Raw genomic sequence first — 13318 nt, forward strand, 5'->3', positions numbered from 1 at the left:
CCTGCTGTATGATCGTTTGCTGAAGTGTGATGCTCCACCCCGTTTCCCTTCCCCTCAGAAACCCGTCACCTTGAGCTCTGGGGTGCTCTCCCTTGACCTCTCTCCTGCTCGGATCCCCGCGTCCTTCCCTAATAAAGGAGATCACAGGGGAGACCCCCTCCCGCAGCCTTTTGCCTCCTGCCTGTCTCCATCGCGCCGAGCTGCTTCTCTCCAGGGGCCGTGCCCCCTCTGCGCGAGTCAGCCGCGCTGCCTTAAAGGTGTCAGCCAGCAGCCAGCCGCCAGCAGCTGCACCTTGGGGCTCTCCAGCCGGTGCCTTCGGCTGAGAGCTGCCCGGAGTCCCCAGGCGGACCACAACAGGTACTATGTCAGTATCTATGACTAGCATTTCCACAAAGAATATGAGCATAAGGAAGAAAGCACTTGAAATCACCTTACATACATAAATGAACACCAAGCATATTTTGACTAAAATCATAACTTTAGGTTTGGAGAACGATATACACTTTGAAATGAAAAAGAACTCAAAAAAAATCTACAGGATATTTGCACCTCTATGATCAGCTTGCTCAGGAGCCACAAGCGTAGCTTTGACAGATAATGATTTTTCTGCAGGACCACAGTTTGCCCTATATTTAGTTTTCAATTCACTGCTAAAAACCACAGTGAAAAGTAATGTCAAACTGACACAATTACCAAGCACCTAAAAAGTCTCTTTTTACCTAGCAAAAATGACATTACTGTAATAGTTAACACTTGCCTTAACTGTATTCCAGAAAATTTAGAAATGTATTTCCTCACATTAAGGTACTTACAACAACCCATAGAAAACATGCTTTCGTACACCTATTAAAGATGGCTAACAAAATAAGAAACCAAGCCCAATTCTTGTTACAATTGCAGCAAGCACGAGCTGGCATCTTAACTCACCGAAAAATAAATTCTCCTGGTGATCAGCAGATCTATTATCTAGGTAATAAGATTCTAGCAAATTGTGCAAATATTTCATTTAGGTAGGACTTCAGATATTTGCTCACAAATATTGGAAGATGCACAAATATTCAAGTTCAAAGGTACACAATCACGTTAATTTGCCCAACATTTATTATCTTATTCCAGATGCCTTGTTGAAAGGAGTCAAATCATAAACAGGGTGTTAGGACCTGGTCTGCACCTCAGCAATTACTTAACCACACCATAAGCAGTTCAGGTAAAGAGGTCTGTTCACACACTATAAACAGTGATCATTTATTCAAAATAAATAGGTAAATATGTTTGACAGGTAAAATAAATCTTGAATGAAAAAGCATTTAGTACCATTTTTTTAATATACTGCTGAATTTGTCTCATCTGTTTTGGTTTTCAATTCATACAAAAATCCCCACACAACAATTACTCATATTTTGATCAGAGCAGGTGGACAGGCTGCTTACTAATTTGAATTAGCAGCATATTTAATTAAAATGTAAAGTTCTCATTTGTTAAGAACCCTTAAATAAAGTACATCACACTTCTTTAGAGTTCAATCCTCTTTTTTTTCCTTTTTTTGTCAAACAAAAAAAGGAAAACTACCTAAGATACAATACCTAGATCAGCACTGTGTATTGTGTGCAACTGGTTTGTATTAGGTATTAGTGCAACTGGTTTGAACCACTATTACTAATACTCACTCAAGGTAAAAATGTTACATATCCCATTAGAGTATGGACTTGCATTTGTCATGGTGATTTTTGTGAAAAGCAATTCCTTTGAGACTGATTTTCTTTTCCTTAGTCTATACAGAGAACATACTTTATCTTCTATTAGATAAATACTCTCTGGTGTAAATGGTGCTCACTTTTTTCCTTGAATAAAGTTATACACCTATTTGAAATTTTGGCTATAAGTAGTACCAGAGAGGCAAATATATTATGAAATAACACCTACCTTCAGCAGCATGTAAACTGAAGGCCACTGGAAATTTCCCCCATGCAGTTCAGCTTTCTCACAGGAAATGCATTTAAAGATGAGGTGATTTAAAGCATTTAAAGAGCATTTCAAGAACAGATGAGGTGGAGAATAAGGAAGGCTTTCTGGGGAAACACTCAGCCATGAAAGGTCTAAAATTCTGTCTAATTTTATCAATATGCCCAACTGGAAAAAGCCTCCAAGAACAGGTAGGACAGCTACAAAAATGTCAGCCTGTCCCTAGGACAAGCATTTTTTAGAGCCAACTTCAGAGAAGCTCCACAGTTTCCTTAAATAATTACTAAGTTCCAATCATAATAAATTTACAAATGGCTGGCTGAGATTCTGCAACTATCTTAAGACAACTTGCCTGATGCCCAGAAACAGATGACCCATTTTTTCTACCAGTCCCAGCCACACATTTTTGTCCCCACCTAGTTCAAGCACCGTGTTAACAATATTGGTGAAAGCTATTTCTTGTTACTTGGTTGGTTTTCAGATGGATCCATTTTCTGATCCAGCTTATCATGTGGCCACCTAAACACTCATTCCATCAAAATGGATGTTGAAAATGCCTGGAAACAGGTAGGAATACCAACCCTCTGCACCCATTGCCTGTATTTAGGTCTGTATGTATAAAGCAAATACAAAAATTCCATTTAAAGCCTAGAGAGGGCCAAAGGTCTTACAACAGCTCTTTGAAAACTCTACGCGAAAAACGTACTTCTCCAATTCCTCTGCTGTCACAACCATATCATAGCAGTGTCTTAGGTGCCAATTGTAAACACATATTACATGCACCTTATATCATCACAGCTCACTGTCATTCTTCCACAAGATTGTGATGAGTAGTAAAATAATGAACAGTAATGTACAATCAAATATTCATATTTTAAACTCTTTAAATATTAGCTCACTCTGTCTTGATACAGCAGGCAAGAAGACCTCAAGTTAAAAATTAACAGTGTCTCATAGAAAGTTCTTAAAAGGTAAAGGACTTTTAGAAGTTAATTCAAAATCTTTTCTAAAGATAAGCAAAAGCACTAAAATAAGAAAACCATATACTTTTATAAACCTAGTCTAATTTAAAAGCAGTAATGCTGAGATAAGATAGGTGAACTCTTAAAGAGAATAACAGAAACCAATGAGATAACACCATCTGTTGGAGAGAAAAAATGCAAGAGTGACTAAACAGAAAGACAGAAGTGGTTTTTCCTTTTTCCTCTCCTCAACTTCTGGTACAAAAGGCATACAGAAAACTGTCTTCTCAATGGCTGAAAAACTGGTCCCCATCTGACTGCCATGCTCCACATGACACCTCCTTTTTTCTTAGAGCTACACAGCAATAATTCTCACTTCAATCTCCAGTTTTAATGCAATATGTTGAGAATAAAAAAATGGGAAATTGTAGTTTGTTATAAGATACATCAGGAATAAAAGGTTATTACAAACAGATTAGTCCTGGGTGGAAATGACACAGACTAAGCAGGAGGCATGGATAATCTGGGTAAGTGCCATGGAAAAATAAATATCATGATTGGACTTACGGCAAATGGAAGCAGTTCAAATTGGCTTCCTCCAATTCACTGCAGAACATGTGATGCCCACATGTCCATATCCAACAAACTTCACCATAAAGAAACAAAGACCAATACTGTGAAGTGTTGAAAAACACATCTACCACCAGCTTCATCCATGCCACAACAATGTGAATTATTGCAGCTGGCTGATAAGCATGAAAGAAAAGAGTCTGGGCTTTTTTTGGCTTTTTTTTCCTCTTCTATTTTGTAAGAGAGCTACCAGCATTTATTTGAAGCACACCAACCTGTCAGCAACTGCTGACCTTGCAAAAAAGACAAATTTTATAAAACACAGGTTGCAGTTCTATAGTTGGTCTAAAAGGCTCAAAAGCAGCCTCCCCTCAGCTCATTTCCTCTGTCCACTACATACTCCTACAACTTTCCCTGGCCCAGCTCTAGGAGGTTTCTTTCAGATTAACTTTTCAGAACATCAATTCCTTTATCCAACTCCCTATTAGTGCTTGCTTAACAGAAAGGTCAGGAACTCCTGGATATGGACAGCCTGTCTCTAACACCAGCAGACCACATTTAAAGTGATCATAAAAATCTCATCCTCGTACGAATAACTGATCACATCATTGCATGCACATAAGGAAAACTTTTGGTCAGGGTGGCCTAGAGAAGGACCTCAAAAAGAGCCATGCTTAAGTTTTAAGATTAGCTTTATGGCAAAGTGTTATTAATCTACTTGTTATTAAAGCCAAATACCAGCAGCAGAAGGATCAAATAAAAACCATGCAGCTTAAAAGATGTTCCATCAAAAACAATCATTACATGACAATTTGAGATCATGGCTTGATTAGCAAAGACAGAGGATATTTCACAAGCATGTCACTAATTCTTAGCAAAAAAGGAAAATTGCAACTACTAAAGCAAAACAGTGCATTCTCTATGCTTTCGTTGCAGATTTTTTTAAAAGGAATTTAGAAATAATAAGGATAGACATCACATGCAGAGGATTGACTGAATAAAGCAGTTAATGGTTTGAATTAATTTTGTCTGTGGAATTGGACATGAATACTTTATCACTACAGGTCAGCATATATGCTGCAGTCAATGAGGACACAGGAACTCAGCTGTTAAAATATCCCTGCAGCTTCAGAGGACGAGACTGAATCTTGCCCTAGAACCACAATGAAGTCCCCTTTAATTAGCTCCACTGTAAATTGCTAACTGCTCATCCCAGCAGAGCAATCAAAGGCACATGCAAACACTGTTAGCCGTATTAACCCTGGCTGCTGCACAGTCTACTGCAATCAACATGCTTTTAGCCCTACTACATGGATTAAATTATCTAGATTTGAGTGGTTTCTTTATCAGAAAATTTCTTGCAATTTCTAGTGGCTGTATCACCATGTTTTAGGGAAACCTTGAGGACATCTGTATTTTTCCCTCCTTTAAAACTACTTGAAAACATGCCTGCTTTAAGAAAAGAAACCCACAGAAAATACTGAAGTTTCACTTTTCATCATTAGCAAAAGCAGAAAAGGACTCTGACATTGAATATGTGAGGCATTCCATAATTCTTAGATGAATAAAGCATTAGAACTACTGAGCTGGCAAGTGCTCTTGACCTTTGAGCCTCCAACCAAGTGTGACAACTACAGCTCCTGCTGCACTCAGGTTTGCAGCAGAAACAAGTGAAATAGCATGGATGACACTTATGCAGTCAAATACACTACAACAGGAATACTTAAACAGAAAAAAACTGCTTTTTCTTCCCCCTCCCACCTGAAATTCCATTTTGCACCCCCTCACTTCTTCTTTCCCAGCTGAAACTAGTACGATTATTTGGAGTAGTCAGAGTGTGGTTAAGTAGAGGAAGCTATGCTTGTTTGCAAGGAATCTGCTATTTCCTCTCTGCCAAAACACTTGTTTAAAGAAGTCATGTAATATTTCTATTAAGCTGTAAATGTAGTTGACAAGGAAATGGCCTACTGGCAGTGCATTACCTTTGTGGCAATGCCAACCAGCCTACAGCAAAATAGTGCACATGGTAATTTCACTGTGCATTCCCAGGCAACAAAATTGTGCCTTACATAAATACCACAGAACTCCAGCAACATCTAGAAAAAGCAATGAAAATTTGCCCAAGCTTTCATGCTTGCCTGTATCAATTCTGTGTCATAACTAAAACAAAGCAGCTACATATGGCTAAAAGTCCTGTGAAGCTGTATCATATGACACCAGGAAAACTATTGCAACTTAAATCTGTGTATTTCTTGTTAAGCACTGTAACAACTCACTAATAAAAATTAAGAAAAACTGGAGGTATCAAGTATACAAAAGAGTACTAACTACATACAAGCCCTTAAAAACCATAACGTAATTTATTAACAAGAACACATGTTGTATGTAATCCAGAATTATGTTAAATTACTTTGGCCTTTGATAGCATTCACTTGATTGCAAGAATTAAACAGATCTACAAGCATTCAAACTCAGCGACCTTTGATTTCTAAGCAGCTATTGTCATGCACATAAAAATCCTCTCTGATAAAGCAGTCCTCACCTTTCAACAGCTGGTGCAACTACATACAATGATGTTATTAAGATGTAATTAAGACATTTTTGTTAGAAGTATAACCAAAAGTCCCAGCATGATCAAATGTATTAAATTTGTCATCAACCATTCTTCAAAATATTTTAGTTATTTCATCTTAAATTCCCATCAAAAACCAGCTTCAGAGATTTTTACTTTGTTCTCAGCTTTCACCTGAGTATTTTCAGTTTGAATTGTAAAACAGTTAATTACACAGAAAAAAATATGACGCAGGAAAACTACTAAACTTAATTTCCAAAATTATGTAATGTTTCTAAATGCAAATCACTCACTAGCTTTAACAGGGATGCATACTGTCATGAAATTTCAGGAAACATCTCTCCTCCAAAGAGCATACACAATGAAAAACCAAGAACCCCACAAACAAAAACAGCACTAAATACGCTTGAACTTAAATGTGCATCACCTTACAGTAATCATATATGAACAATACCTTCTCTTTCTATAGTGGTGGCTTCCATATATTAAGATCCTGATATATGAGACACCAGAAAAAGAAAACTGAATAAAACAATCTAGTATGCATGCTATTTTTGCAGCAAATTCCAAAGACTTTTTGGAAAAAATATGCTTTAAGCAATAAAAAGGGCCTTATTAATATAAAATGGTCTTTAGATATAACCAGTTTAAGAATGGAGTGCTTATTGATGGTAAGTGCAATCAGCATAGCTATTCTATAGCTCATTACAAAAATAATAAAAGCATGACTCTAACAGTGACAAGTTATCCCTAGATAAACATTGTTCCCCATGAACTTCTCCAAGTAATTCCTTTGTAACTGCTACTCCTCATAAAGCAACTAATTCTATTTACATTTTATTTTGCAAAAAGTAAACTAATTCAGTAAGAGACCTTAGAAGTCACTAATAAATAAAAGCTGTCAGGTGTTACTAATATTAGCACTTCTCCCATAGGACAGCTCTGAATTCTACTTTAGGTCAGCTTTATTTCAAAACTGCCTTTCAAAAGAGGACAGACTCTTGGTGATAAAAGTGTCCAAGTGCAGGTACAGTATAGAACAGGTTCTACATATTACCTCCAAGCCAATTAAGAGCTTACTGCTTTAGCTTCCTCTCAAGTGGAGATAAAGGCACCCTGAAACCTTACAGAAACATGTTAGAACACAGGCAAACTGGAGTCAATAGGAAGCAAGGCAAAAAGTAAAGATTCTTAGTCTTAAAATCTCTGTTCATGAACATTACAGCTCTATGATTCCACTATTAGGGGGTTTTGAATGTTTTCTAGGTTTGAGGTCTTTTTTTTTTAATACAACAAACAAAAAGCCACCACCACACACACTTACCCTCATTGGGTGAATATCAGCATATGGAGGCTTCCCTTCAGCCATTTCTATTGAAGTGATACCAAGGGACCAGATGTCTGCCACACAGTTATAGCCAATCTCTTGTATAACTTCAGGAGCCATCCAAAATGGAGTTCCTATAACAGTATTACGTTTTGCCATTGTATCCTGTAATTATATTATTTATACAATTAAACCAGAGATGTTTATTTTCAGATTATTTTTATATCAAGTCTATACTTAGAAGTTAAATTATCCATCCAAAGGTCAAATGGTAGTGACTTCCCATTAAGAACAGATTCAGCCCATCAGCCTACAGAGGCCAAACAGGTGACAATAATCATAAACCTCAAACTAAAATTTTAATTGGGATCATCAGGTACTTGATACACTGGCTTATAAAAATGAACAGCTAAAAACTAAATAGCCCTGCACCGCATTAAATATGGAGTGTGATAAAGAATGTTAGTTCTGCCACTACCAGTAGTGGCAGTGACAGTTTCCAGACACAAAATTCAAGCCAGAAGACAAAGGTGAAAGAACAAGGTTAGGACCATTAAAGCATCTTTAAATGATCCTTCCACAGTTACTTACTGTTAACTGGCCAGCCACACCAAAATCAGCTAATTTTGCATGTCCCTCGGTGTTAAGAAGGATGTTTCCAGCTTTTATATCTCTATGTATTTTTCTCATAAAGTGCAAGTATTCAAGTCCTTTAAGAGTAGATTTCAAAATAGTTGCAATTTCATCTTCTGTTAGCTGCAAGAAAACATAAAACTATTGTCAGGTATACATGTAAAGTCCATATATTTCATCTATTGAAACATGATCACTTCATAGTGATTGTTATAAATAGTACAATGCTTGACTTTCGTTTTTTTAGCATACCAGAAAAACTTCAGTTTTAAAGCTAAAAAAACCTAATAAAAATCAATTATTAAATGCCTACTATAAAAACAAAAAGATGTGGTGTCAACTTGGCAGGCCAAAATGCTTCTCTTAACTATAATGTACTGCAGAATCATATGGCATCACAAATGACACAGTAAGTTGCAAGTCAACTGGCAACACGCTGACAGACATTTCATTACCATAGAAAACACAACACAATGAATAAAACTGGGACATATTTTCATTTATTTGCTTCATAAACAACACAGACTATTGAGTAAGTCATCAGTTAGCAGTTGTTTATCCTCATTGCTTTAGATCAACACAATAGGAATACATAAGCTCCTGAACAAGTGTTATCAGAGAAACAAAACAAGAGTCTCTTTTTCAGGTACCAAATCCCCTTGAGAACACTTCTCAGATTTTCATCAGCATTTATTCTCGAATAAAAGCAAAAACACACACACATAATTCATTCCATGTGATGAAATTTCTCAAGGAAATACAAAGAAACTATTCAAAGAATTGAAATGCCAGTTCATGACAATACACTGATCCTTTAATATAAGAACTAAACAAATGAACTCGATGCATTCTTAGAAATGCAAGAAACTGCAAAACTGAAGATGAATACTCTAATTTGGCTGTAATGCTGGGCTGCATTTTTCCCCTCTTTCTGTACTTTTCCAATCCTACACAGAAATTAAATTAAGCAATAGCAATTCCTTCCAGTTTCAGTTCTGAAAGTGGTGGTAGACATCCACACCTCCCTCCAAAGAACAACCACCACCAAAAGCCCGTAAGAAACAAAAAACCCACTCGCGATCACTCTAAGCCAAAAGAATGAATCAACAAAAAGGAAAAAAAATATATTAGTCAGCAAGATTATCTGCCCTTTACCTGCTCACAACAAGTTTTAATTATTTAACAAACAGAATCAGTTCCCTTTTCCAGCTTCTATCCAGTCTCATAAAACCCAGGTGTGGAGCCCAAGGGCACAGTTACACATAGGTTTATTTGAACAGCAGTGCCAAGCTCCAGTCCCTTCTTTCCCTGCAACCTACAGCAGTAATTCGCACTGTGTGTCAGCCCTGCCACTGAACAACTGTAACAGACAGACCCTAGTAAAAAACAAACCTGTCTGCCAAATTATTTTTCCAACAAAACAGCTCCTGGATTCAATTCATGGCATAGTGAAGGACAAAGAGTAGCTGCTGCTCAGATTGCATTACTTTCCAAAAAGTGCACGTGTTGGTATACCTGAAGAGTTCCAGAGACTTTTATAAACCTTTTCCTATGCAAGCAAAGGATGAAAGTGATGGTGGTATTAGCTCCAAGCTAAGCAGTTACCGCCTCTGCTATGCATTATGCATTCCTTGCCCACCATTTATCTCTGAGATCTTCCAGTGTTTCTATTCAGCAGCACACTGCTCAAAGCCTTTATTTGTGCTACTTTATGCTGACTGCTATGCTGCTTCAAAGGACTGTATGCCAGAAGAACTGCAAACCCTGTTACACACAACTTGAATAAGACAACTTTCCTGCCATTGTGCCATGGGAGTAAAACCATCTACCCGATATGGAGTCAAGCAAGAAGTGACTTAAAATCAGCTGTGAGATAAACTGAAGTATGGTCAAAAGGATATTTGGAGAAAGAGACAATCCTCATTATGTGAGCTAATAAGTGTGTGGTGAATTACTAAAACTATGCTTATCTGCAGACTCACACCACAGGCAATTTAAACTCTGGCTATTAATAAACAGTGTACCATGAATGGTTTAAGACCTTCTTAAACACTTTCTGGTCAATGTTTGCCAAATCCACCCAATTTCAGAAAGAATACAGTATCTTGAATCTCCAAAGACTTCCATGCAGTTAATCCTGAACATTCAACAGAAAATGATCCTGAACACTTTTGTCTAGAAACAAGTGTTATGAAAAATGGTGCTTAAAGGACACGGCAAAGATCTCTCTTCAATATGTTGTCTTCCTAAGGAGGTAAATCCCTAGCTTTAGTTCTTGAAAAATTAACCACGTGGAGATCTTTGGATCATCAGCTCTAGATGGAGAAGTGGTTTTATAGCTGCATGGCAAAATCCAGCTCTCAAAAGGAGAGGCTAACAGAACACTGGAACCAAAAGCTGTCAAAGAAGCTACAGAGTGAGAATCCAGTAAAGCAGAACAGAGTTCTGGAGTACTGCAGCTTGATGCACCAAATGGGGACCCTCAGCAAAGTAAAGCTCTAGCATGGCTAAATGTTACAAAAGAACCAAGCATTTACACACTCAAATACACAGAGTGGTCAGAAAAGCCCAGAGAAGTGAATACTACTCTGAGAAGCAGGCAGAGACCACAAGTCATGTTTATCAGGAATGGCAGTAACAGGGAAGCACAGGAATAAAGAAAGGAGAAGAGATTTACGCTCTGCCATAAGTGTTCCAAGACACATTAATCCCAAATCCAGAGGTCCGAGATTCATCCGCGTGCTTCATATAATCATCATCGTTATAACATAATGCAGTCACTGAAGTCACTCCTGCTTATATAATGGTTAAACATGGGCAAGTACGTGCACAACAATACACAGACAAAATGTTTGGCTTTAATACCTAATAATATTTAGAAGGACGCCATGAATTTCCAGCCTTACTCAAGAAGCCAAAAAAGTACACTCACCTTCCCTAAACAAAACTGGTTTCAGAAAATAATGCCCTGCGATATTGAACTTTATCATGCAACCATGACAAAAACAGTGTTTTAAAAAATATTTCAAAAGCATTAATTTTTTTTGCACAATTTAAACTTTTTGCAGAACACATACCATCTGTGAATAACAGTGAAAGCACAGAAATACAAAGTTCTCCACACATATATTTCTAAACCCACAAACATTATTTAACTATGTAGTATACAAGCTGAGCCATACTTACATTTCTTCCTTTATTGGATGCACAAAGCATTGTAGAAAAAGTTCCACTTACATTGTTACCATAGACCAGAACCATCTTGTGCAGATGTTTTTGCACACATTAATGATATTTAAGTATTTTGTACACTGCCTGCCAACAAGTAAATGGTATCCTGGGCTACATCAGACAAAGTAGCCAGGAGGTGCAGGGAGTTGAGTGATCCTCCCCTTCTGCTCCACATTGCTAAGGCTGACTGGGATGACAAGGGATGACTTTTCAGGTGACTGTCCCTCTGTACAGCGCTGGTGGAACCTCACTTTGAGCTCTGTGTGCTGCTCTGGGCCCAAAGCTGAAAAATGATGGTAAAGGATGTGAATGAGTCCAGAGGAGGACAACAAGGCTGGTGAAAGGGCTGAAGGCAGTGTTCTGTTTGAAGGGACTTCGGGCTTGTTTCATTTGGAGAAGAGGAGGCTAAGAGGCAACCTCACTGCTCTCTACAGCTTCCTGAGGAGAGGACATGGGGAGAGAGATGCTGAGCTCTTCCCCTTGGTATTCAGGGATAGGACACGTGGACATGGTTCAAAGCTACACCAGGGCATGTTTAAATTGGACATAAGGAAGCATTTCTTTACTGAACATGGTCAAATACTGGAACAAGCTTCCCACAAGAGGTGGGTGCCCCAAGCCTCTCAGCATGTAAAAGGCATTTGGACAAAGCCCTGAATAACATGGTTTTGGTCAGCCCTGAATTGGCCAGGCAGTAGGACCAGATGATCACAGTAGGACCCTTCTAACTGAAATAGTGTTTTCTGTTCTGTTCTGCTTTTCTCCCTGGGATGAGCATAGCAGTTAACCCCATCTGGACTTGACAATGCATTCCATCACTCTAAACTTGTATTAAATAATGACATATTCCTGAATACATATTATCTAAATGCATTGACACCTTATGTCTTCGTACTTACAAGATAGGAAAAAACCTGTTTTGCTGGGAAATATTGAAATTTTTTTTTAACCTGATGAAAAATAACATATAGTTCTTTTTTACATCATAGAGACTAGCTGACACATAAACTAACACCAACCTGATGGAATTTGAGGAAATAAATGGAGACAGACACAGTTTTTGAGCCTACCAATTGTTGGAAGCAACAAGGACCAAAGTATACAAAAACAAATCCAAAGTTCCTACAGCTATTCATTTATTCACAAAGCCACAAATAAACTCTTAAAATCCACATCAAAACACTTCCTAATTATACCTCCTCCCTTCTTTACTCTAAATCAGAGGCTGTCCTAATAAGCATAGTTATAAGTCACTATATAGGTAGTGTAATGTCTGTGTCCCTACAAGCAACTTTCAACATACAAACAGCTAAGTACAGAATCAGACCATTAAATGCTTTGTCACAGCACACAACTTGCCATCTACTCAATACCCAGCATTCTCTAGTTCCAGAAGTAGTTTGATATTGACATACAAGCAATGCCATTGGATAATAACCACAGAGAACAATCAAAAGAAACCTATCTATTTAATATTTATCTAGAAATATGTTTCAGTCAATGCTGCTGTCCTGATCTAAATGTATGGTTCTTATTCTATACTATTCCTGATCAACCTGTATGGAGAGTATGTTTCCTGTAAAACACTTGGTTTATTTTATTCTTATCTTTTAAACACACAGCATCACTCTTCCATCAGCACAGCTTGCTCTATATCTTGCCCCTTAGTACAATTTCACAGTCATAATCTTTCTGCTTCGTTTCTGATTTCCATTCACATCAAGAGCCTCACTTGAAACATTTGTGGAACATTTGCTTGTGGAACATTTACCTGTTTGGCATCTTTGTCTAGTTCTAACCATGTATGCTGTCCCTTTGATGGGTTTGTGCTACCCTCTAATATGAGTCAGCCATGGAGCAGTTTCAAACCATTCACCATCAAAACCACATGCAGATTATACATTAAAAAGAATGCGAATGATAAAGGTGAACAACTCCACAGCCTACATTAAATACATTGGGCATTAAGCCAATATTCAAAACCTGGAGCAAAGCAGCAAATTCCAGTGTTCCACATCTATTAGGATACCAGCTAATTCAGGTATTTATGTCTAACTGGCT

The 13318-nt window shown here is 37.7% G+C and overlaps 1 protein-coding gene across 2 annotated transcripts in view; it reads right to left on the reverse strand.

Moving 5' to 3' along the window:
- STK3 (serine/threonine kinase 3) overlaps window positions 1–13318 on the reverse strand; it is a 126015-nt gene that overhangs the window by 93597 nt on the left and 19100 nt on the right. For both annotated transcript variants that reach the window (XM_085053280.1, XM_085053281.1), the window contains exons 5-6: window positions 7985–8149; window positions 7391–7558 (exon numbers count right to left, since the gene is read on the reverse strand). In XM_085053280.1, the coding sequence (XP_084909406.1) occupies window positions 7391–7558; window positions 7985–8149 (333 nt within the window). The remainder of the gene's footprint in view (window positions 1–7390; window positions 7559–7984; window positions 8150–13318) is intronic.

This window comes from Lichenostomus cassidix, chromosome 2 (assembly GCF_008360975.1).
Source record: "Lichenostomus cassidix isolate B80296 chromosome 2, HeHo_3.0, whole genome shotgun sequence".
In the NCBI taxonomy this organism is placed as follows: Eukaryota; Metazoa; Chordata; class Aves; order Passeriformes; family Meliphagidae; genus Lichenostomus; species Lichenostomus cassidix.